At 40.0% G+C, this 27,537-nt stretch overlaps 1 protein-coding gene and 1 pseudogene across 1 annotated transcript in view; both read right to left on the bottom strand.

Annotated features, from left to right (window-relative positions):
• Positions 1 to 3,913: 3,913 nt before the first annotated feature.
• On the bottom strand, positions 3,914 to 4,080 carry LOC141373033 (U4 spliceosomal RNA; annotated as a pseudogene).
• A 3,993-nt stretch (positions 4,081 to 8,073) lies between these two features.
• Positions 8,074 to 27,537, bottom strand: part of NUS1 (NUS1 dehydrodolichyl diphosphate synthase subunit) — a 34,770-nt gene continuing 15,306 nt past the window's right edge. Inside the window, exons 4-5 of the mRNA XM_025864803.2 lie at positions 14,979 to 15,078; positions 8,074 to 10,881 (exon numbers count right to left, since the gene is read on the bottom strand). Of these exons, the coding sequence (XP_025720588.1) occupies positions 10,791 to 10,881; positions 14,979 to 15,078 (191 nt within the window). The 3' untranslated portion in view covers positions 8,074 to 10,790. The remainder of the gene's footprint in view (positions 10,882 to 14,978; positions 15,079 to 27,537) is intronic.

Raw genomic sequence — 27,537 nt, 5'->3', positions numbered from 1 at the left:
TTAACTTGCTACAGATATAACGATTATTTAGAAGTAATAGTAGTGTGCTACCTTAATGTATCATTTTTTAAAGAAAACCTTCCTCTAGGAAATCATTTGTGACTGCTTAAGGCAATCTCCATTTTGTAGCTCAGCTGAAAACCATATGGAGAATCTTGATATAGAGGTGCAGACTAAAAATAATTTTTAAAGAAGTCACTGTGGCTTCGGTTTCATGGTCAAACTGGTAGCCATAGCTGGCTTTTAAGGCTCTTCTGTCCTTGTCTTCAACCCAATTACAGTTCACCTCTTCAGTGTGGGGGGCTAAAGGCCTATCACATCGGTGGAGTGGATTGTCTGAAACACAAGGCATCCTCCTGCTTCCTCAGGATCATCCAACTGCCTCAATTTCCTCTGATCTTTCACTAGTTGTTCACTCTCAAATTGTCTCCTGCCTCCTTCTCCTCCTGGCCCCAACTTTCCCTCTGGAGCTCAGAGATAGTGATCAGGGTTATCATGGGATAACCCATGAGGTGTGGTGCAGTTGTTTACCACCGCATAATGAAGCACCCCGAAATTTATTGGTGGAAAACAGGAACTGTTTGATTATTTCTCACCATTCTGTGGAGCAGGAGTTCAGACAGGGACGAGCAGAGATGACTTGTCTCTGCTCCATATCCTGTCTCCTGGAGCTACAGTGTCCAGGTGGTTTCCTGACTTGCATGTCTCACACCTCCTCCTGGAAGGCATTAATGGTGAGGGCTTGAATGACTCTCTTGCGGTCATGTTTAGTGCCTTGTTCTTTTGGTTGGCTGGGCTCCCCAATTCTTCTCCATGTAATCTCAAGACCTTTCTTCTCCAAACAGTGTCTCCATATGGTCTCTCGATGTGGTTTCTCCAGCAGAGCAGCCAGACTTCTTACATGGCACCTCAGGGCTCCCAAGAGTAGGAAAGCAACAGCTACCGGGGGTTCTGACTTACTTTTGGTTAACATAGGTCACTGGGTTGGCTCAGATTCAAGGGAAGGAGATTACACAAGGACTCCTTTGGGAGTCACCAGAGAAGACACACCAAAGTGTAACAGTGGTGCAATGGGATCATTTCAGCTGCCTTTGTGTCCGACCATGATGTGCATGTACCTCTGAACGTTTGAAAAAAGCTTCTTACCCTTATTTAATTGTCTCTGCACAGATGCAAAAATAATTACTTTATATACCATTTGTCTCATGCGATTATTGTTTCTTGGGTGAGGTCAGATTTGTCATAACTTTGGTCAGAGGTCAATGCAGAATTTAGGACAATGAGTTGTGGCTTTATCTTCAAAATAAAAGAATAAATTTCTAAGGAAAGCAATAGTTAAATCCTATGGGTCGACTTTATTAAACCAATGTTCTTAAAGTATAATTTATGTAATATAATTTAAGGTGTAATTAACATAAACAAAATAGTGCTCGCTTCGGCAGCACATATACTAACATAAACAAAATACATAGATCCTGAGTTTTGATAATTTCATCCACATATGTAAACACTACCCAAAACAAGACATAAATCATTTCTGTCACCACAGAATGTGCTCTCATGCCCCTTTCCAGTAAGTTCCCTCTCACCTCCAAAAGTAGCAATTTTTTTTTTCAGATTTTATTTATTTATTTGACAGAGAGAGACACAGCGAGAGAGGGAACACAAGCAGGGGGAGTGGGAGAGGGAGAAGCAGGCTCTCCGCGGAGCAGGGGAGCCCGATGTGGGGCTCGATCCCGGGACCCTGGGATCATGACCTGAGTGGAAAGCAGACGCTTAAGGACTGAGCCACCCATGTGCCCCTGTTCTCAGTTTTATTACCAGAAGTTAGTTTTGCTGGTTCTTGAATTTCATGTAAATGGCATTGATTTTGCAACCTTTTGTGATTAGGTTTGTTTACTTACCGGTTTTGAAATGCATCTGTTTAGTTGGTGTAGTAGTAATTAGTTCCTTTATTATTTGTTCCTTTCTTAATGAGTAATTTTCCCTTTATGGATAAAAGCTAAAAGCATAGAGTATCTACCAAAAAACTTGGAAAAATACCTTTTGTGACCTTAGATTATAAAATATTTTTAGACACTACAGAAAAGCACTAATGATAAAATTTAAAAATTTATAACTTGGATTTAACCAAAACAACCATAAAATTAAAAATGTATAACTTGGATTTAACCAAATTAAACATTTTTGCTCATCAAAAGATATCATTAAGAAAAAGAACAGGCATGCCACAGACTGGGGATAAAAATAATTTTAACACACAGGGCCCGTATCAAAATATACAAAGAGCTATAAAAATGGGAAAACGCCTTAAAGATACTTGACAGAAGAAAGCATACAAATGACTGATAACTACATAAAAAGGTGTCTGACATATTTAGTCATAAGAGAAATGCAAAAATAAAACTACAATGAGACATCATTTCATCATATCCATTAGAATGCTAAAAAGACTGGCAACACCGAATGTTGGTGATAATATAAAGTAACTAAAAACACTTCTCATCATTACTGTCGGGATTATACCATCACTCTGCAGAACTCTGGCAATTTATTGTAAATTAAATACACATTTACTCTTTGACTCAGCAAGTATGTGTATGTGTGTAAGAGAAAGGGAGCCGAGGGGGAGAGTTGCAAGAATGTGTATAGCATCTTATTTATAGTAGTCAAAAACTGGAAACAACCAACGTGTCCATGAGTAAGAAGACATATGATTTAGCAAGTCTTGAGCATGGAAACTGAAAAGCCAGAAGTTTGGGGAATGAAAAATCGATCAAAATTAAGTGAATTTGGGGGCAAAGAAATCGCCATTACAGGGGCTCCCGGGTGGCTCAGTCGGTTAAGCGGCTGCCTTCAGCTCAGGTCATGATCCCAGGGTCCTGGGACGGAGCCCTGCATTGGGCTCCCTGCTCAGCGGGGAGTCTGCTTCTCTCTCTCCTCCTCCCCACTCACTCTCTCTTTCTCTTTCCCAGATAAATAAATAAAAATCTTTAAAAAAGGAAATAGTTATTACAAATTTGAATCTGAGATGCTGAAGAGAGGATGACTGGGTGGATTTAAGATGAACTAGGGGAGACGGCCATCAGAAAGCGTGTGGGGGCAAAGGGTGTAAGTGAAGACTGCGTGAGACGGGTACGGTGTCCAGAAAACCTCAAGTGAAGATGTTCAGCATGTGGTAGAATTAGGCACCAGGGACTCAGTAGAGACTGTGGGTAAAAATACAGACTGAGTCACTTATTTAAAGTGGTAGTGGAAGCCATGAGAACGGGTGAGATTGTCCAAAGAACACACATAGACACGAGAAGGGCTTGAAGACTGGTTCGCTAGCCCCAGAGTGCTGTCTCTCCATATCGTCCCTCCCAGGCCTCTTCCCACAGCTGCCTCAGTGATCTGGGGTGCAATTCTGACCATTTCACTCCCTACCCTACCACCTGCGAAAGGTGAGGTTCAAGCTTTGAAACTCAGCATTCAAGACTGAGGCCCTCTGGAGCCTCCCTATTATTACTTTCTGCCTCACACTTTCTATTCTAGGATCAACTGTTGGCTCCCATGCTCGCTGCTTCTTTTTGTTCTTCCTGAGATGTTGCACGTGCCCCAGCTGCCTTCACTGTCAATAGCAGCTCAGACACCACCTCTTGGAATTCCTTCCTGTCCTTGCAACCACTGCACTGGAGTAGGTAGTCTTACTCCAAAATGGGACAGTGACCATGCTTTTGCTCATCACACTGCAGCCTGATGACCCGTCTAGGTATCCAGTTCCCACAACCTCAGCATATCTTGACCTGTGTCTGGGGCAAAAGTGCTCCTCCCTGTCAAGACTAATCTCACACTGTATGTGTTAAGGTGGGGCCTTTTGTCCTTCGTCCTCACGTCCCGTTATCGAGCAGAGTGCCTGGCATAGAAGAGATGGCCACAGTGGTTTGCAGATTTTTTAATTAAACAACAAAAACAGGTTGAGGAAGTAATACTATGTCTTTCTAGGATTCATTTTTTTAGGAAAACAAATGAAAAGTTTTCAATTAATAATTGCGCCACAGATAAACCTCATTGGCTACGACACTGCCACTGCACAAAACTTAAAACAACTGAATCATAAACCCCAAGTAGGTGGGAGAGTAGAGAATTACAGAAACTAGAAATGTTAAAAAAAAAAAAAGCGCAACTGTAAGAACTGTAAAATACAACAGTAAGTTATGAGATTTGACATTAGTTAACTTTCAGGATGATTGTTTTAACAGAGCAGGTTGGCAAAAGTTAGATTTAAAAAATAAGTAGAGAGGTGCCCAGCTGGCTCAGTCAGTAGAGCATGTGACTCTTGATCTCAGGGTCGTGCATTCAAGCCCCACGTTGGGCGGGGAGCCTACTTCAAACAAACAAACAAAAAATTTTAAAGTAGATATTCATTCATTCATTCAACAAATATTTATTGAGCACTTGGGATGTGAATAAAAATCTAACAAAAATTCCTGCCCCGATTGAGCTTACACTCTACAGGGAGGCAGTCTACAAAAAATAAACGTAAGTAAATCACATAGTTAGACGCTGATAAGTGGAATGGGAGCGGGGTAAAGGGATGAGGAATTCCAAGGAAATAAGGAGATGGGCAGTTACAGGCTCTCAAGAGGGTGAGCAGTGGAGGGAAGAGAGAGGCCATAACTTGAGGGACTGGAAAAGCTGAGCGCATTTGTAACTCAGGGCAAGAGGGCGAGACGGTGAGAATCCCCCGTACTTAGCAGAGACTGGAAATGGGAAGGAAAAAGTGAAAGTCCTGAAGGGAGGAAGAGACGGTATCAGAGGTACGGCATGGGCATTAGTGGTGATGAGGAGAAGAAATGTCTTTTCCTCACACGGGGTGAAGACAGAGATTCTAAGGCGCAAAAAATGACGTTGAACCCTAGACTGGCGAAGCCCTCCCCATGCCAGGCCTAACTATGAAATTTTATGTCCATCTTTTTGGACAAATGCTAGATCAAAAAAATACGGAGAATTCTTGGATGTAATCACCAGTTCAGAAATCAAGTAGTAGTACTAGTTCATGTTTGCTATTTCTTCTCTTACAGTGACAAAAACTCACATGCCAAAGCACACGTACTCCTTTAGTTAACTTCGCTTTCCCTTTCCTGGGCCCACAAGAGTAGGCAGCAGGGAAGCGAGGATTTTCTTTTAAATTAATTAAAAGCATCACCAATTGATATAGTGTGAGCATTGTGGCTGGCCTTACCCATCTGATAAGCTGAGGACCTCAGAGTACAGTTGATAGGGTCTGATTTTGCAAGTAATTTGATATTCTGCATATTTATGTATCGATGAGCTTCTGCTTCCAAGGAACTCATAAATTAATATTTAATGAAATCATTTGCCGGGAGATGTTTTGTGCATTCCTGTTAATCTCCTGAATGCTTTATATTTAGTGTTGCATCTCAAACTCCAAAGTCAGTCACAGTCTTGTCAGGACTATTTTTCACATACACATACATATCCCACGTAAGCAGGTTTCTTTCTCTGTAATTATCCCTCAGAAAAGACGTCTTTCTCCAGGCCAAGCAAAATCTCTTCATGAGAAGCACTCTAATTAAATATTTGAATCACAGGTAATATTTAGGAAAATCACATTGATTGAAGCCACTTCAATATTACTTTCAGAATACTAAAAAAGGGCTACCAGATACATTAAACATTTAAAAAAAAGAAATTTAACAATGTTTAGTCATTATTCTTGGAAATATGACCTCAAAAACAAGCATAGGATATATTACAAGCATTTTTCAGAACAATGTAAAGGGTTATAATGTGGAAATCAACTACCTGCAGGATGAAGGAAAGAAATTGCTAACTTGATGTTTATACAATGGGTAATTTGAAGCATGGGATTTCTTATAACATTTACCATTTTCAAAAAACACTTTCTTTCAAATAAGCTTAGACAACAAGCTGACATGCTTTGGAAAACTGGGGTCTCAAAACATCGAGGGAAAATGTGAAAATAATGACTAGAATTCATGAGTAGAAAAAAGTAAATATATATATTTCACATAATTAAAATATGCACATAAAAGTGAACGTTTATTTCATCCCCCCAACTACCATCTGTAGATTCAAATCAAAACAAACTCGAATTGTTTAAAATTGCGCTATAGCATCTTTTGGACAACATCACCACCCCTAGCTTGGCCTCTTTCCACTTGATACCACTAGTATTCCCCCACTTGTGACAAACAAAAAATGTCTCCAGATGTTGTCAAATGTCCACTGGGGGGTGTAATCACTCCGGTTGAGAACCCCAGCCCTAGACAAATGCTGTCAACATCTCCAGTTAACTTCCATGTTTTTCTTGATGTCCCGTTTTCTAATTATCTGAAATCTAATTAAAATATTGGTTCTTCTCTGGTGAAAACAGTTGATTATTATTACTATTTACTTCTCCATTACATTTTGTAAGAGTAAGAAATTTAAGGCAGTTATGCATAAGTTACTGAGGAATAACACTACAAAATACACAATTAAAAAAAAAAAAAAAGGAAGGGTTCATCGATCCAAATCCGTAAGATGTAGGCAGTTGAAGTCAATCTTCATCAGAATGGAAATATTACTCAATACAAGTATAACTATGCTGTTAATGACTAACCTACATTCAGATCTTTTCATTTAGCGCAGGCTTTCCTTCTTTGAGCCAAACAACGTATTTTTTCCTTGTCCTCATTAAAACAACTTAAATTATTACTATGACTGATGGAAAAGTATAAACATGGTCAATAGCAGATAGCCCAAACAGTCTGATCTGGGAGTATATCTAATTTTTATTTTTTTGCATTCATCTGGATGTATGAATCCAGATGCTAAAATTTATTTTTAGGTCCTCAATCTCTATAAGATGGAGGGAAAAAAGAGGAGTATAAACAAGAACTTGGACCAAGGTTAAATACTCATTAACAGTAACTGAATGTGGACTTTAATTTCTTCCAAATATTTTTTCATGTGCTCCTGTGATTAGTTCCAGACACAACCAAATACAAAACAGAAGGCAAGACTCTCAATTTATAGTTTGTGACTTAAAAAGAATCTCTTTATTAAGCCTGTTACAGTAGAATTCATTTTTTTCAAATAGAAGTACAAAAAAAATTCTAGGATTGTCACCAAAAATGTAACCAATGAGTGATGGTATTAGAGATTATTTTACTTTTGCTTCTCTGAAATTTCTATTTTTCTACAATTAATGTGTATTTTTCCTAAACCATAAGAAAATTTTTTGTACTTTTCCCACCAAATCACGGTTTATGGCCTATCACGTAGGATTCTTGGACAAATACTGACATTAATCTTTTTTCCTGGGTTTTTTTAAGATTTTATTTATTTGACAGAGACAGAGATAGCGTGAGCAGGAACACAAGCAGGGGGAGTGGGAGAGGGAGAAGCAGGCTTCCCGCGGAGCAGGGAGCCCAATGTGGGGCTCGATCCCAGGACCCAGGGATCATGACCTGAGCTGAAGGCAGACGCTTAACGACTGAGCCACTCAGGCACCCTCCTGGGTTTTATTTCAAACTATACTGAACTCTTCCTAATTTTTGTTAAATGCATTTCCTATTAACCAAAGTTAAAATGTACCCTTTGAAAATCCTGATTTCAGATAAAAATTATGCATAGAAAACTGTCTTTCTAATTAGATACATAGAAAGCTAATATTCTATGCAACATAAGACAAATCAGGGTTCTTACCTTTCTATTTTCTAGCTTGACAAGGACTGTTAAATTTCTTAAAAGAGTACACATTGATGTTTTTAATTTGGCATTACATATTCAATAAAAATCAATTTAGATTTTAATTACTGTGGAATTCTGACAACTCTAGCAATGGCAAAGCTGAATTTTATCTTGCTGTTATCTAGCAAGAAGCAAATACCATTAAGATTGCAAATGTTTAACCTGGTAAAAATGAGAATATATTTCAATCAAGAACATACCATCCAAAAAAAAAAAAAATAGTATTGCTATCCAGTCATGAATTTCTCAGTATATTTCTGCAGGCCCTAAATGTTTAGAAGAGATGTAGCATTCACATAATACTATAGTCCATGAAAAGAGTATATTCTTTTATTGTTTTTGTTCATACATGTTGTTTCAACTTTCAATAATAAAATTCAATAAATTTGATTCCTTAATCATAAAAACTTGCTTTACACATTATTTACATGTTGCCAAAGTCTACAGCCATACAAAATAGCACAAGGATTTGACTCTATGCGTGGTACCATCACACGGGAGGAGAGAGCTAATCAAGTAACATACATTCAAAGATTAAATTGTAGATGCGCACAGTGTATTTGGCACTGCTCATTAACATTATAACACCTTCCTCTTAGAGACAGGTATTCTTAAGCCTTAGCCCCAATATACCAGAATGTTGCTATTCACATCAAAAGCAGCTTTTGAACTTTGTTATAACAGTAATCAGTTTTAAGAAACAAAATACAACCAGAATTGGGAATGGAATTCAAACGCTACAAGTTTTTGCTGTGCTCCAAGCTGCCATCCTTAACGTCGATTTAATCTGATTTTCCCATTGTGGGGAATGTCAAGAAGAAACGATGTAAAGACAAAAACCTTGAGTACACATAAAGACAAACAACAGTTTTCTTTAACGTTATCAGTTCTTCTTGGGAGTGCAAAGGGAGCCCTGATGATGCACTGTGATGATTTTGGCAGGAATTACAGAATGACCAATGCCATTCAAGTTGTGGAGATTGATACTAGCAGTTAAACTCATGAGGAGAAGGATCTGGAATGCCTGTATCTGAATTCAGAATCTTTAGCAACTTGTTTTAAGGATCTCTTCCTAGGACTATAATAGACTCAGGTCACAGCTTACAGATATACTTCGATGTATAATAATACTAAATACTACACTGCTATGAATGGAAGGAGAGAAATACAAAGACTCAACCATTAAACTTCTAGCAGCTCTGGCTATATCCCAGTAGGTAATCTGTTTGACTAACTTCATTTTAAAAAGTATTAAATCCCTTCACTTCAGTCAGGCCCATTAAATTTAATTCATTAAAGCCGTACATATTCCAGAATGTTTATAAAAGACACATATTGTGTTTACAAAAGACATAAATTCAGTCTCAAACTAAGACAAAAAAGCCTCAATAGAACATGGATCACAGTACAGGGGGACAGAAATCAGTTGTCTAGTAAAGTTCAGAGATATGCTACAGTTTCACACAAAACTTTCAGCAATAAATTAAGACTTAAAAAAAAAAAAGTCTTATAATATACAAAGGACTATGAAGTGCAAAGTAATGTCACTGGACCAAAATTTAGTTTAATCATTTTATTTCAAGTGTAATTTTTAAAATCATAAATGGGGTTTTGTAATCCAAAGTGGAAACATTTTATTCTTCAGCTTCAGAATATGACAAGCAACTTCAGACCTTGCTTTCCAAACCCAGTCTTCTTTGCTATTTTTCAGACTTCTGAGACCTAGTATTTAAGCTACTCCAGTTTTAGACAACTATTGTACACTTAAGATTTTTCTGAAAACGGTCCACCAAATATAAAGAATGGTTTCTGTCCAAGGATCAGCAGTGAGGGAAGAAATATTAAACACATATCAAAAAAATCACTTATTCGTTTAAAAAATAACAGAACCAGAGTAATTCTCTGTCATGAAAGAGAACATGTAAAATTAATTTAAATTACTTTTTGTAGACTTTGGTAATATTTTATTACCTACACCGGCCTCCATCTTACTTAAAGATCTTTTAGGCAAAGTTACCATCAGGATTTACTGAGTAAAATGAGTAAATATCCTGGGTACTAACATGGCCCAAAATGTGCTATTCCAAAGAGGAACAGGTTACTACTTTTGAAGAAAAGAGCTGCCTTGGTAACTTCCCTCAAATGCTTATTTTAAATAAAAATAGTTAATGGAAATATTTTTTAAACCAACTTTTGGTACACACTGCTCACCGAATAAAAAAGGAAATCACTTTCTTTCCTATTTTAGGAAATCTTCCAACTTTACTTTTAAGATTATAACTTTTTCACCTTTTCTTGACTGTCTAATACAGTATTTAAATTTTTTAAATTCTGCCTTTGAATGTAGTGAGTTCTTTTTCAGATGATCTTCACAACCCAGAACAGACACCAGAGCAACACTCGCAAGTCACATTGTTCAACTACAATGAGATGAAGATGGACGGATATCCAAAAATAGGTATGCCCTCCGCTCCAAAGCTGACCAAGCTTTTAACATGTGACCAACACAGAGCTCCATTCCTCTGGAGATCCCTCAAACTCAAAACGGTTCCATTTAATAAGTCAATATATTATTCTTAAAAATTAAGTTTGGTCACTAGGAAAGACAACAAAAATTATTCCCCTCCCCCCAAAACAACCAAATAACTCTAGTCACCCCCCTGCTCCCCACAAAAACAGGGAAGTAGTGGAGGCTGAAACCTTTAAATCTGAAATTTCAGCTCCTAAAACACTGCTGCTATTTGCTCAAACTGCAGGTCTACATCTTTCCTTCTCCAATACTTCCCCCATTTATAAATTTATTTACACACATACACACACACACACACACACACACACACACGTGTGCACGCGCACTCATACTCACACATACTCTTACTCTCAAGTAAGACACTTTTTTGTGTTTGTTGATAAATTATGAGGATTATGAACTAGGTGTGTACAGGGTTTCATAGGTGCTTTGTAAACATCAGAGTCACTTGGGTCCTTTTCTCCAAAAGCCTGAAATCAAATTACACAACCAGGGATCACTACTTTCCCAGACGCTGTTCACAGGCTGCATACTGACGAAGGGCAGAGAAAAAGTCCTCATAACTGATGTTCAGGTGGGAAGGCAAAGAGCTGAAAAGAAAGCACAGGGGAAAAAAAGCAATTAAATGATATACTGTAATTGATTTGGAGGGGGAACCAGAAGGATAATGACCCAAAGGAGGTTAAGAGAAGAAAGCAAATTATAAGCGTAGAGTATGTCAAACCTTTTCTACTAAATTACTGCTAAACTCACTGTGAAACGGTCCAAGTAAAAAATAATCTCTCCTTCTTTCCATAAGAAGAAAAGAGCAACTTGTAGTGAGATAGAGATTCAGAACCTATATTAAAGCCTAAGTCTAAATTAATGCAAAACTGGAGATCTATTTATAAGAACCTCACTCAAATTCACTTTAAGAACTCTAGGGGCACTAGGGTGGCTCAGGTCATGAGCCTGGGGTTCTGGGATCAAGCCCTGTGTTGAACCCTACATTGAGCCTGCTCAGCAGGGAGTCTGCTTCTCCCTCTGCCCCTCCCCCTGCTCATGCTCTCTCTCAAATAAATAAAATCTTTAAAAAAAAAAAAAAAGCAACTCCTTTCTGTCACAGTAAAGCCAGTACTACTTGAACGGTTTATGAAAGCCAGGCTTAACACTCACAGAACAGCACAGCATCCTTCTATAACTGTATGCTAAAGCCAATGTGGTGAGCAACCAATAAATGAATATTTATCTCTACCATTTCTAATTGCTCAAGGAGGCAATTACAGTGTGATGTGAAGACAAACTCTGTAAAGGCAGATGAATGTACAGCCAGAGGGTTCCCCTTTAAGTATTTGAAATCCTTAATATAATTTTCAATAATTAACATAAACAATTCTCTAACTTACAGAGCTTTATTGTGAGGCTTTGGAAATTCCAAACTGTACCGGAGCCAAACACCTGGTGAGCGTACAAGCCACGTTCTGAGTTCCAGTCACGTGCACCACAAAAGAAAAAAGACTGAGCAAGCCTACCATGGATGACCTCCTGGCCTGACCCTGTGGTGCTCAGAGCTATGCTTTCTTTATCCTTCCTTTTCCTCTCCCTAGCTTCACTGAAATACAACGGACTTATAATCTTTTCCCTTCCTTTCACTGCCCAAAATTCTGAAAGAAGTCTCCTTTCCCTCCCATTTCCTTATCTCTTAATAATCTCTGCCCTCAATCTTTTATCTTATTCCCTCTACTGCAGTGATAAGCTCACAAGGTATCCTCAAAGAACAAAGTTAACGACCCTCTTCTCGCTGAAGCTTGCTTCAGATGTCCTCCGCAAACAACCCACCTTCCTAAGTCTTTCTCATTTTACCCTCTTTATCAACGGCTTCATCTCCTATCTTTCCTCAAGAAGCTCTTAGCGCCACGACCCCTCAGTGCCTCCGAAGTGGTCTTGCCCTTCCCTTTCTGCTCTTATGATTAAGACATCACAGTGCTTCCAGTCTGGTGGGCGGGCGAGAAACAGAGAGCAGACCTCAATACAATGTGACAGGGCTAGGACAGACAGACGTACAAACATCCACGGGAAAGTTTGTTACGTGTTAGGTATCTGATGTCGGTTATCAGGATTAAATCCTCAACTTCTTATTAAAATACCCATTTTACAAATACAGAGAAGCTTAAATAACTATCCAAAGTCACCTTACTGAACTGCATAGCCAAGACTCAAACGGAGATCCATCTGTTCTACAACACACGCTTCCCTCCAAACCACGCTCGACCTCACAAGAGATCACTGCTACCTTTCTTGGAGCCCAACCCAAAAGGCACCTAAAATCAAACTCAGAAAACCCCTGGAGAGAAAGAAACAAGAGAAATACACACCCAACATAAGGAAACCCAAAGTCTGGAGATGTGGATTCCACTTTATTACAAGCAATAGTAAGAGCAATGTCTCTTCCCCCTTCTCCTCACCTATAAAATGAGGAGGTGGGACCATATGATCTACAGCTCTTTCTGATTCTGCCAAGCTATGTGTTCTTTTCTGCCTTTTGATTTGACAAACCTTTTCCCTGTCCTGCCCCTGAACTTGAAGCACATGGTCTTAAAAGACCATGGGAGACTATGGACTCTGGGAAACAAACTGAAAGTTTCAGAGGGGAGAGGAGTGGGGGGGATGGGTTAGCCAGGTGATGGGTGAGGGCACATATTGCATGGAGCACTGGGTATTGTACGCAAACAATAAATCATGGAGCACTACATCAAAAACTAATGATGTACTGTATGGTGACATGACATGACATAACATAACATACATACATATGTACATACATAAATAAATACCAAAGATCCCTTGGTACTGTGCTCTTCTACATACACTTGAGAAAGTTCCCCTATTCTCACAAGTTCAACTACTATTACTTCTTAGGTACTGTCAATCTCCAAATACCCATTTTTTTGCCTTGACTTCACATCCATGGACCAATTCTACATCTTCATCTGCTCTCCTAAGTGTTTCCACTAAATAAGACTATGGCCTCAAAATCATCTTATCTTTGAATTCAACATTTTCTCTTCAAAAATCAATGTTCCCTTGACTTTCTAGTCTGCTCAGCGGGGAGCCTGCTTCTCTCTGCCACTCCCCCTGCTTGTGCACTCATGCTCTCTCTCTCTCAAATAAATAAATAAAATCTTTAAATCAAATCAAATCAGGGGTCAGCAAATACAGCCCATGAGGCTGCCACCTGTCTCTGTGAATACTGTTTTACTGCAACGGTCACACACGTTTGTTTATGTGCTGTCTGTGGCCACTTGGCTACACCACCAATGTTGAGTAGCTGCAACAGTGAGGAGCTGTGAGACTGTATGGCTCACATATTTACCTGAAATATTTACCACCTAGTCCTTTATACAAAAAGTTTGGCCAACTCTGTTCTAAACAAGCAATTTCATTCTCATCACTGTATGATCCCCTAAATCATAGCTATGGCCTCTTCACTTGTCTCTCTACCTAATCCTTTCCCAAATCCAATCTAGTCTAGTACACAGGTGCCAAACAAATCTTCTCAAATCACCACTTCCACGCTATCCAAAGGCTAGTGGTTGCCTACTTCCTGTTGAAACTGTTATACATATTCTTTGTGCTGGTATTTAAAGCCTTCCCAGCATCGATACATCCAAATTATCTGTTTTCACCTTACAGAGGTGACCCTTGACCAACATAGGTTTGAACTGCATGGGTCCACTTTTACACAGATATTTTCTGATAAATGTAGCATAGTACTACAAATGTATTTTCTGTGCCCTATATTTTTTCTTTTTTTTAAAGATTTTATTTATTTATTTGACAGAGAGAGACACAGCGAGAGAGGGAACACAAGCAGGGGGAGTGGGAGAGGGAGAAGCCGGCTTCCTGCCGAGCAGGGAGCTCGATGTGGGGCTTGATCCCAGGACCCCAGGATCATGACCTGAGCCGAAGGCAAAAGCTTAATGACTGAGCCACCCAGGTGCCCCTTCCTTATAATTTTCTTAATAACATTTTCTTTTCTCTAGCTAACTTTATTGTAAGAATACAGTATACAATACATACAACACACAAAGTTACATTAATTGACTGTTATTCAGTCAGGCTTCCAATCAAAAGTAGGCTATTAGTAGTTATGTTTTTGGGGAGTCAAGTTATATATAGACTTTTGACTGCACACGGGGGTCCCCCCATAACACCCACATTGTTCAAGGGTCAATTATTCTACCATCTAATGCTATAATGCTAAGTCTCTGCTCTGGTATGGCCAGTTCCCGCACTATTTCTTGAAAACGAGATGTTCATTCCCCACCTCCCACCTTTTCTTTCTTTCCCTGTCTATCGTTCCCTACACTTCTCACCTTTTTCTCTAATTATAAAAATTCTATCCATCTTACATGCCCCGGAGCAAGTCATATCTTTTTTGTAAAACCAACAACTCTGGCCCACAGAGGTATCTCTCACTCCTGGTCTCCTATGACAATCTGTATCAATACCAAATACTTGCACAACCACACTCTCTTGTGTCTGAGTCATTTACATATGTCTTTATCTTACCATTGATACTGTCAAGTACCTGAGGGGGAGGACAAGTACTCTAAGTCTCTGGGAATTCTCACCATACCTACTATAGTGCTGGGCTTGAGAAACACTTGCTGAACTGAACCAAAATCAGGACACTTTCATTACTTACATAATCTCAGTCAATCTGATGTGCCAGGGAAGAAAGCCCAATGTGCTGTCCACAGGACCAAACTTCAGTACTAAATCAGGATCAGGAAAACCAGTTGACCCTTAAAAAGAAATACACAGGAATTTAACATACATTGCTTACAAATAAAATGACCAAGGGCAAAATCTGTTAATCAAATTGGCTTTTTATGCTCTGAGTATGTTTCCTTCAGAAGGTTTCCAACCCCCACCCCACTGCCTAACATATACTTTAATACCTATGTTATTTCCATATGTCAAAGTTTTGTCTAAAGACCATTTAACTGAAGTGATTACTTGATAAGAAGGGGTAACCCTACTCCCATTCTAACCTCTACAGGTAGTCCCCAAAACCCAACCACCTTTCAACATAAGAGTTCTCCTGGCATTCTGGGAACCACTGCTTTGGCGGCACAAATGTTTATAGAATCACATAAGTTCATAGAATCATTAACCTCAGAGATGAAAAGGAACTATAAAAGTAACTACTATCCTCCCCTTCCCCAATACCCCTCATTTTATAGCTAAGGACCCAGCAAGATCAACTCCTAGCTATCAGTAGAAAAGTTTTCTCCAGAGCCCCTACCTAGGGAGGGAAAACACCATACACCTGCCTCACTAAAGGCATGGCCATTTGGTCTCATTACTGGTTTCCATACAAGACCTGGTTTGAGAAAAAGAGGGGATAAGGGTAGTGCAGCTACTTAAAAAATAAAGTAAAATAAAAGTTAAAATAGTCAGCGGTAGAACAGAAAAGATGCTATAATCCAAGAGACCCAGGCTCTAACAGTTTCTAATAACTGCAGGTTTGCTACTAACTTTTGGTCACACAACCTCCCCAGGGATTAGTTGTTTCATTTGTTAAACAGGAGACTAGATTAGACAGGCCCAGCCAGCAGTAATAAAGAATTATTTCCATAACAAAGTCTCTTTGAAGCCCATATTGGTAAAGTAAGTGGACTAAGAAGAAAATATATTCCTCGGCCTGGTAAAAAGCAGATTCTCTTTAGTTAAAAAAAAAAATTAAATCAAAAATGGCAAGAAGGAACTTCCTGCTAATGGTGGTGTGAAGGTGATGAATCCTCCCCCCAAAAAACCACATATTAAACGGGACAAAACCAAACATATAAAGGGAGTGGATACTGGCCAGAAGCAGACAATTATTCTTTTAATAACAAGAGAAATAATGAAACACCAGCCAGAGCTTCAGGTAAGAGCAGCGGTAAGGGGACTTTGTCTCTCCTGCCCAGGAATGGTCCTAACGCCCCATGGCTCCCCTCCCCCCAATCAAATGGAGAGAACCAGAGTTTTACCAGCATGGTGCTGAGAGCAAAACTAGCAGATTTGCTGCTTGTAGCCAAAAGATATGGACTCAGTTTGGAACTGGAGACTGTGGGCCAGAGAGAGGGGGCAATGATGAAAAGCTAGGGTTTTGCCAGCTAAAAGTGGCAAACTCAAAAGTGAACAAATGAGGAAAACCCACACAGCCTGTTAGTCTGATGCTGTAGCCCCAGGGAGAGCAAGCAATATAATGGTCAGGAATTTACCAGGAAGATCCCGGGAACAAGGGCTCATACAAACTCTCTGCACAGCCCCGGCTGACCAGGGAACTGCACACATGCAAAGAAGGAAAGTGGGCAGGGGAAGAGGGCAGCAAGAAAGCCCAGTGAAAAGGAATAGCCAAGAAGACTTGAGAACCGGCGGCAACTCCGCATGCACTCTCATGTCACACAGAGATCAGGGAAGCCTTACAAACTTAAGGTTTGAGCACAACCCGTGCGAATATCATTGTCTGACACACAAATCTAGACAGACACAGTCAGACTAAAAAATAAAATTAAAAATAGAAAATTTGAGCAGAGATAGCAGCTGTTACCTTTATACACAGACAACATGATCTTGTATTTAAAAAATCTTAAGACTCTGCAAAATGAACTACCAGAACTAGTAAATGAATTTTAGCAAGGTGGCAAGATACAAAATCATTAAAAAAACAACTATATTTCCATATATTATCAACAAGCAATCCAAAAACAAAATTGAGAAAAAACAATCTCATTCATAGCAACCAAAAGAATAAAATACTTGGGAATAAATTTAACTAAAGAAGCAGAAACCCAAATTCTGAAATTACAAAACATTGTTAAAAGAAAAATTAGGACCCAAATAAGTGGAGAGATATGCCATGTTCATGGATTGGAACACTCAATATTAAGGTGGCAAGTCTACCTTAACTGAGCGAGATTCAACCCAATCCCTATCAAAACAGGGCGTTTGGGGGTTTGAGAAACCAACAAGCTGATTCTAAAATTTACATGAACATGAAAGGGCCCTGAGTGTAGCCAAAGTTGTTTAACTTTGAAAAAGAAAATCAAAGTTGAAAGACTTACCCTACATGATTTTGAAATTTACCATAGTAGGCACTACAGTAATCAAGACAGTGTGGCATTTGAAGGACAGACAATACAGACTAATGGAACAGAATAAGAAGTACAGAAATAAACAAGGATTTATGGTAAACTGAGTTTCAAAAGAAGAGTCACAGAAATTCAAGAGAGAAAAAAATGGTGGTAGAACAGCTGGTTTTGTTTACCTCACACCATTCACAAAAATTAAGTCGAAATAGATTACAGATTTAAACATAACAGCCAAAGTGATAAAAATCTAGAAGAAAAGAACTGTGACTCTGGGTTAGGTAAAGATTTCTTAAATATGACACCAAATGTGTGATCCAAAAAGGAAAAAAAAAATGATAAATTGGATTTCTTAAAGATTAAATACTTTAAAAGAAACTATTAAGAAAAAAAGTAAGCCATGGATTGTGAGAAAATATTCATTCATAAGTCATACCTTATTACTGAAAAAAGATATGTACCAAAATCTATAAAGACCTCTTAAAACTCAATAACAAGACACACCACCCATTAAAAATAGAATTTTTTTTTTTTAAGATTTTATTTATTTGACAGAGAGAGAGAACAAGTAGGCAGAGAGGCAGACAGAGGGAGAGGGAGAAGCAGGCTCCCTGCTGAGCAGGGAGCCCGATGCGGGACTCCATCCCAGAACCCTGGGATCATGACCTGAGCCGAAGGCAGCTGCTTAACCGGCTGAGCCACCCAGGCGCCCAAAAATAGAATGTTTTGAACAGATTCTTCACCAAAGAAGATACAGATGACAAATTAGCACGTGAAAAAAGCTCAATGCCATTAGTCATTAGGAAAATGTTAATTAAAACCACAATGAGATACTATTACACACCCACTAGAACGGCTAAAATTAAACACACACACACACACACACACACACACAAACTGACAATATTAAGCCTTTGCAAGGATGTGAAGAATCTAGACTCCTCTACGTTGCTAGTGGAATGCAAAAATAGTATAGCCTCTTTGGAAAATAAGCTGGCAGTTTCTTTAAAAGTTAAACATTCACTCACCACACAATCCAGCAATTCCACTATTAGCTATGTACCAAAGACAGGACAACATGCCTGCACAAAGACTTGTATGTGAATGGTCACCGCAGCATTATTCAAACAAACCTAATGTACATCAACTGATGAATGGATCAACAAAATGTACATCCATAAAACTGAATACTATTCACCAACAAAAAGTAATGAACTACTAATATATGGAACGTGGATGAACCTTAATAATATGCCAAGGAAACAAAGCAAGACATTAAAGACTATATATAATTCCGTTTATACATAATTTCTAGAAAAGACAAAAGTATAGTCAAATGGCAGATATGTAGTTGCCTTGTGTAGGAGTAGGAATGGTGATTAACTGCAGTCACAAGAGAACTTTTGGGGGTGACAGTATTCAGAGGTTTGCTTCTGTTGGATTAGTAACTTAACTTACAGACCGTGTACATTTTCACTTACCGTGGCTTTACTACCCCTGAAGACAACACCTGGGCTCAACACTTCAGCACGTCTCCATAGGCTACCTGAAGGACCACCTCTGGTCCCTGCATCACTTTCAGGACACCCTCATAAATTACTCTCTGGTTGAAGCCTTACAGAATCCAGTAAACAGTCAACACTCCAGGAACCTACAATGAGCCCCTACAATGGTCTACTGTAAGTCTATTCATTCAGCCTGAATACTGACTACAACAGGGAATAAGAGAGGACAGGAGAGTAGGGGAAGAAGGGAGTACTCAGTGAAGGTCAGGAGTTAGTTGAGACCATGTGGCCAGAGAACGACTGTGCTCTGGGACGGACATGTGTCAAAGTGGAAGAAACAAGAATGGAGACCCAACTCAACGACTGAGTTAGACAGAAAATGCATGATTAATGGGTAAGGTAAATGAAAACTCTATGTGAATAAACAAAAAATGTACGTCTGAAATTGCATGGCTATAGAAGCTACCAATGGACATGAAATTGTTAGAAGCACTGTCTTTCTTCAAATGGATCAAGGATAATGCCAGTAAGCAGAAGGACCATAAAGTTAAGGCAAAAAGTTCCTAGGGGGCTCTAGAGAGAATAAGCAAATTGAAGGCTTTTTTATAAATAGTTAAAGGAAGAAAAAGTGTAATGCTATACTTGGTACAACATGACAAACATAGTGAGTATATTTGATACCACATAATAGAAAGAATACCAAAAATAGAGCAATGAATGGTAAGATTATATTCTTGGGAATGCCTCTTTTTTTTTTTTAATTTTATTTATTTGAGAGAGAGAGAGAATGAGAGAGAGCACGAGAGGGAAGAGGGTCAGAGGGAGAAGCAGACTCCCTGCTGAACAGGGAGCCCGATGTGGGACTTGATCCCGGGACTCCAGGATCATGACCTGAGCCGAAGGCAGTCGCTTAACCAACTGAGCCACCCAGGCGCCCCTCTTGGGAATGCCTCTTAAATAGCTGTTAAATTCAAACTTAACAGATAGGTCAAACTAAAAAGACACAGAGGAGTGTGATATTATAATATAATAAAGAATATATGTTTGGTCTCTGTCCAGGTTCCTGGCACAGAGCTCCTAAAATCATTGCAATTTCCTGAATGATAGGAGTATTTTCTGTTATTCATAATAAGCCCCCTTACACCATACCTGAGTTTCTGTTAATGACGACTCTTGGTGGGCCTCTAGACCTATGGATTGCTTTAGGATGGGAGCTAGCTGCCAGAGAAACCAGTCATGCGATTAGAAGGCTGAAACTTTCAGCCCTCCCTTCCAAACTCCAGGTAGGGAGGGAAAGAGAAGCAGGAGATGGGAGTTCAAACCCTAATAAGCACTGATTTAATCAATCATGCTAACATAAAGTAACCTCCATAAAAACCCCTAAAAGACAGGGTTCTAAAAGCTTCCAGGCTGGTGAGCACAATGAGGTACTGAGAGGGTGAGCCGCCCAGAGAAGGCACGAATGATGACTGCACCGCCTCCCCACCCCCGCCAAGACCTTGCCCTAGACTCTCTTACACTGGATTGCTCCTGCTTTGTGGCCTTTAAAATCAACTGGTAAACAGAAGTGAAGTTTCCTCCTGAGCTCTTTGAGCCATTCTAGCAAACTAGCAAACCTTAGGAAAGAGTCATAGGAACCCCCTATTTATGGGCAGTTGATCAGGTGGCCTGCACAGGTGGCCAGTCCAGGTGGAGAACTGCAACTGGTATCTGAAGTGGGGACAGTCTTGTGTGACTGACCCTTTAAACCCGGAGAATCAAACACGGACTCCAGGTGGTTAGCATCAGAAGTGAATTGAATTGCGGGGGCGGAGCAAGATGGCGGAGGAGTAGGAGACACGGATTTCCTCTGATCTCAGGAATTCAGCTGAATAGGGATCAAACCATTCTGAACACCTACGAACTCAACAGGAGATCGAAGATAAGAAGAGTAACAACACTCTGAACAGAAAAGCGACCACTTTCTGGAAGGTAGGACGTGCGGGGAAGTGAATCCGAGGCGATAGTCGGGAGGATAGACGGCGCGGGAGGGGGCCTCCGTCGGCCGCTTCTGGCAAGTGCTAGAGCCGCGGAGCACAAAATCAGAACTTTTAGAAGGCGGCTCTGCTGAGGGACGTCGCTCCAGTGGCTAAGCGGGGGGTGGAACCCTCGCGGGACAGTGTGGTCTCAGGACCCTCGGGGTCACAGAAAGATCGGGGGGTGCCTGAGTGCGGCAGAGCTCCCAGGTATTGGAGCGGGGAAGCCGGCTGCAGAGACAGAGCCGAGGCGCGGGCTCTCAGCTCAGGGTTGCCATAAACTGTGATCCGCGGCCCAGTCGGGCCACTGCTCCTCCAGCAGGGACCCAACAAGCGGCAGATCCGGGGACACTCCCCTTCCTCCCCCGGGGAGTAGCGGCGTGGGAGCGCACCGCAGGGATCTGCTGGGTTTGGAGACTCCACACCGAGTCGAGTGCCAGAGATAGAAACGCTTGGTCACAGGCCGGGTGAGCGCGGAGAGCGGCCGGAGACCAGGGAGACGGGAGTGACTGCTTTTCTCTGGGGGCGCACTGAGGAGCGGGGCCCCAAGTTCTCAGCTCCTCCGGGCAGAGATTGGGAGGCCACCATTTTCACTCTCCTCCTCCAAAGCTGGACGGAAAGCTTGCAGGGAACAAAAAGCTCCTGAGAGCAAACCCGAGAAGCTTGCTTAGCCCGGACCCGCAAAGGCGGGGCAATTCCACCTCCGGCAAAGACATTTGGGAACCACGCAACAGGCCCCTCCCCCAGAAGATCAGCACGAACAGCCAGCAAGCCAAGACCAGGTTTACCGATCAAGGAGAACGGGAGAACTCCAGCACTAGGGGAATACTGCACATAGAATTCATGGCTTTTTTTACCATGATTCATTAGTTTTTCAAAGTTAAATTTTTAACCGTTTTTTTTAATTTTTCTTTTTCCCTTTTTCAACCAACATCTTATCAATCCCTTTGAAAAAAAATTTTATTTTTCATTTTTAGAGTCATATTCTATCCCTTCATAGTAGATACCCTTATTTTTGGCATATATATATAAGTTCTCTCTTTAAAATTTTGAGATACAGTTTCTTCTAACAGATCAAAATATACCCTAAATCACTAGTGTATGGCTTTGTTCTAGTCTCCTGCCTGATCACATTCTCTCCCTTTTTTTTTTAATCTTCTTTTTTCAAACAACTTATCAATTCCTTTTATAAAATGTTTTATAATTTTCATCTTTACAGTCATCTTCCATCCCTTCATTGTATCAACCCTTATTTTGTACATATATGTTCTTTCTTTAAAATTTTAGGAGGCACTTTCTTCTAACAGACCAAAATACACCCAAAATCTAGTGTGTGGCACAGATCTATGCACTAGCCTGATCATATCTGATCATATTGTTTTTTGTTTTGTTTTGTTCTGTTTTTCGTTTTTCTCTCTTTTTTTTTCCTCTTTTTTTCTTTCTTTCCCTTTCTTTTCCCCTGGTTTCAAGTCTTTTCTGGTTTGTTTAGAGTATATTTGCTGGGGACGTTGTTAACCTGTTAGCATTTTGTTCTCTCATTCATCTATTCTCCTCTGGACAAAATGACAAGACGAAAAAATCACCTCAGCAAAAAGAACAAGAGGTAGTGCCCTCTGCCAGGAACCTACTCAATACAGACATTAGTACGATGTCGGACCTAGAGTTCAGAATCATGATTTTAAAGATACTAGCTGGACTTGAAAAAAGCATGGAAGTTATTAGAGAAACCCTTCCTGGAGAAATAAAAGAACTAAAATCTACCAGATTGAAATAAAAAAGGCTATTAATGAAGTGCAATCAAAAATAGGGGCACTGATAGGATAAATGAGGCAGAAGAGAGAATCAGCAATATAGAAGACCAAATGATGGAAAATAAAGAAGCTGAGAAAAAGAGAGGTAAACAACTACTGGATCACGAGGGCAGAATTCGAGAGATAAGCGATACAATAAGACGAAACAACATTAGAATAATTGGGATCCCAGAAGAAGAAGAAAGAGAGAGAGGGGCAGAAGGTATACTGGAGCAAATTATAGCAGAGAACTTCCCTAATGTGGGGAAGGAAACAGGCATCAAAATCCAGGAGGCACAGAGAACCCTTCTCAAAATCAATAAAAATAGGTCGACACCCCCACATCTAATAGTAAAACTTATGAGTCTCAGAGACAAAGAGAAAATCCTGAAAGCAGCTCAGGAGAAGAGATCTGTAACCTACAATGGTAGAAACAATGGATTGGCAACAGGCCTATCCACAGAGACCTGGCAGGCCAGAAAGGACTGGCATGATATCTTCAGAGCACTAAACGAGAAAAATACGCAGCCAAGAATACTATGTCCAGCTAGGCTGTCACTGAAAATTGAAGGAGAGATAAAAATCTTCCAGGACAAACAAAAACTAAAGGAATTTGCAAACATGAAACCAGCCCTACAAGAAATATTGAAAGGGGTCCTCTAAGCAAAGAGAGAGCCTAAAAGCAGCACAGACCAGAAAGGAACACAGAAAATATACAGTAACAGTCACCTTACAGGCAATACAATGGCACTAAATTCATATCTTTCAATAGTTACCCTGAATGTAAATGGACTAAATGCCCCAATCAAAAGACACAGGCTATCAGAATGGATTAAAAAACAAGACCCATCGGGGCGCCTGGGTGGCTCAGTTGGTTAAGCGACTGCCTTCGGCTCAGGTCATGATCCCGGAGTCCCGGGATCGAGCCCCGCATCGGGCTCCCTGCTCGGCGGGAAGCCTGCTTCTCCCTCTCCCGCTCCCCCTGCTTGTGTTCCCTCTCTCTCTGTCTCTCTCTCTGTCAATTAAATAAATAAAATTAAAAAAAAAAAAAAAAACAAGACCCATCAATATGCTGTCTGCAAGAGACTCATTTTAGACCCAAAGACACCCCCAGATTGAAAGCGAGGGGGTGGAAAACCATTTACCATGCTAATGGACACCAAAAGAAAGCTGGGGTGGCAATCCTTATATCAGACAAATTAGATTTTAAAACAAAGACTGTAATAAGAGATGAGGAAGAACACTATATCCTACTTAAAGGGTCTATCCAACAAGAAGATCTAACAACTGTTAATATCTATGCCCCTAACATGGGAGCAGCCAATTATATAAGGCAATTAATAACAAAAGCAAAGAAACACATTGACAACAATACAATAATAGTGGGGGACTTTAACACCCCCCTGACTGAAATGGACAGATCATCTAAGCAAAAGATCAACAAGGAAATAAAGACTTTAAATGACACACTGGACCAAATGGACTTCACAGATATATTCAGAACATTCCATCCCAAAGCAACGGAATACACATTCTTCTCCAGTGCCCATGGAACATTCTCCAGAATAGATCACATCCTAGGTCACAAATCAGGTCTCAACTGGTACCAAAAGACTGGGATCATTCCCTGCATATTTTCAGACCACAGTGCTTTGAAACTAGAACTCAATCACAAGAGGAAAGTCGGAAAGAACTCAAATACATGGAGGCTAAAGAGCATCCTACTAAAGAATGAATGGGTCAACCAGGAAATTAAAGAAGAATTAAAAAAATTCATGGAAACCAATGAAAATGAAAACACAACTGTTCAAAATCTTTGGGATACAGCAAAGGCAGCCCTGAGAGGAAAGTATATAGCAATACAAGCCTTTCTCAAGAAACAAGAAAGGTCTCAAATACACAACCTAAGCCTACACCTAAAGGAGCTAGAGAAAAAACAGCAAATAAAGCCTAAACCCAGCAGGAGAAGAGAAATAATAAAGATCAGAGCAGAAATCAATGAAATAGAAACCAAAAGAACAGTAGAACAGATCAATGAAACTAGGAGCTGGTTCTTTGAAAGAATTAACAAGATTGATAAACCCCTGGCCAGACTTATCAAAAAGAAAAGAGAAATGACCCAAATCAACAAAATCATGAATGAAAGAGGAGAGATCACAACCAACACCAAAGACATACAAACAATTGTAAGAACATATTATGAGCAACTACATGCCAGCAAATTAGATAACCTGGAAGAAATGGATGCATTCCTAGAGATGTATCAACCACCAAAATTGAACCAGGAAGAAATAGAAAACCTAAACAGACCTAAGACCACTAAGGAAATTGAAGCAGTCATCAAAAATCTCCCAAAAAACAAGAGCCCAGGGACAGATGGCTTCCCCGGGGAATTCTACAAACATTTAAAGAAGAATTAATACCTATTCTCCTGAAACTGTTCCAAAAAATAGAAATGGAAGGAAAACTTCCAAACTCGTTTTACGAGGCCACCATTACCTTGATCCCAAAACCAGACAAAGACCCCATCAAAAAGGAGAATTACAGACCAATATCCTTGATGAACATGGATGCAAAAATTCTCACCAAAATACTAGCCAATAGGATCCAACAGTACATTAAAAGGATTATTCACTATGACCAAGTGGGATTTATCCCTGGGCTGTAAGGTTGGTTCAACATCCGCAAATCAATCAACGTGATACAACATATTAACAAAAGAAAGAACAAGAATCATATGATCCTCTCAATAGATGCCGAAAAAGCATTTGACAAAGTACAGCATCCTTTCTTGATTAAAACTCTTCGGAGTATAGGGATAGAGGGTACATACCTCAATATCATAAAAGCCATCCATGAAAAACCTACAGCGAATATCATTCTCAATGGGGAAAGGCTGAGAGCTTTCCCCCTGAGGTCAGGAACATGGCAGGGATGTCCACTATCACCACTGCTATTCAACATAATATTAGAAGTCCTAGCCACAGCAATCAGACAACAAAAAGAAATCAAAGGCATCCAAATCGGCAAAGAAGAAGTCAAACTCTCACTATTTGCAAATGATGTGATACTTTATGTAGAAAACCAAAAAGACTCCACCCCAAAACTGCTAGAACTCATACAGGAATTCAGTAAAGTGACAGGATATGAAATCAGTGCACAGAAATCAGTGGCATTCCTATACACCAACAACAAGACAGAAAAGAGAGAAATTAAGGAATCAATCCCATTTACAATTGCACCCAAAACCATAAGATACCTAGGAATAAATCTAACCAAAGAGGCAAAGGATCTGTACTCAGAAAACTATAAAATACTCATGAAAGAAATTGAGGAAGACACAAAGAAATGGAAAAACATTCCATGCTCATGGATTGGAAGAACAAACACTGTGAAGATGTCAATGCTACCTAGAGCAATCTACACATTCAACGCAATCCCCATCAAAATACCATCCACTTTTTTCAAAGAAAAGGAACAAATAATCCTAAAATTTGTATGGAACCAGAAGAGACCCCGAATAGCCAGAGGAATGTTGAAAAAGAAAAGCAAAGCTGGCGGCATCACAATTCCGAACTTCCAGCTCGATTACAAAGCTGTCATCCTCAAGACAGTATGGTACTGGCACAAAAACAGACACATAGATCAATGGAACAGAATAGAGAGCCCAGAAATGGATCCTCAACTCTATGGTCAACTAATCTCTGACAAAGCAGGAAAGAATGTCCAATGGAAAAAAAGACAGTCTCTTCAACAAATGGGTGTTGGGAAAATTGGACAGCCAGATGCAGAAGAATGAAAGTGGACCATTTCTTTACACCACACACAAAAATAGACTCCAAATGGTTGAAAGACCTAAATGTGAGACAGGAGTCCATCAAAATCCTCAAGGAGAACACAGGCAGCAACCTCTTCAACGTCAGCCGCAGCAACTTCTTCCTAGAAACATCGCCAAAGGCAAGGGAAGCAAGGGCAAAAATGAACTATTGGAATTTCATCAAGATAAAAAGCTTTTGCACAGCAAAAGAAACAGTCCACAAAACCAAAAGACAACCAACAGAATGGGAGAAGATATTTGCAAATGACATATCAGATAAAGGGCTAGTATCCAAAATCTATAAAGAACTTAACAAACTCAACACCCAAAGAACAAATAATCCAATCAAGAAATGGGCAGAAGACATGAACAGACATTTTTCCAAAGAAGACCCAAATGGCCAACAGACACATGAAAAAGTGCTCAGCGTCGCTCGGCATCAGGAAAATCCAAATCAAAACCTCAATGAGGTATCACCTCACACCAGTCAGAATGGCTAAAATTACCAAGTCAGGAAATGACAGATGTTGGCAGGGATGCAGAAAAGGGGAACCTTCCTACACTGTTGGTCGGAATGCAAGCTGGTGCAACCAGTCTGGAAAACAGTATGGAGGTTCCTCAAACAGTTGAAAATAGAGCTACCATACAATCCAGCAATTGCACTACTGGGTATTTACCACAAAGACACAAATGTAGGGATCTGAAGGGGTACGTGCACCCCAATGTTTATAGCAGCAACGTCCACCATAGCCAAACTGTGGAAAGAGCCAAGATGTCCATCGACAGATGAATGGATAAAGAAGATGTGGTCTATATACACAATGGAATATTATGCAGCCATCAAAATGCATGAGATCTTGCCATTTGCAACGACATGGATGGAACTGGAGGGTGTAATGCTGAGCGAAGTAAGTCAATCAGAGAAAGACATGTTTCATATGACCTCACTGATATGAGGAATTCTTAATCTCAGGAAACAAACTGAGGGTTGCTGGAGTGGT

This window comes from Callorhinus ursinus, unplaced genomic scaffold (assembly GCF_003265705.2).
Source record: "Callorhinus ursinus isolate GAN/ISIS: 27379988/994484 unplaced genomic scaffold, GSC_fseal_2.0 scaffold6, whole genome shotgun sequence".
Taxonomy (NCBI): Eukaryota; Metazoa; Chordata; class Mammalia; order Carnivora; family Otariidae; genus Callorhinus; species Callorhinus ursinus.
This window is presented reverse-complemented; position numbering and strand designations above follow the sequence as displayed.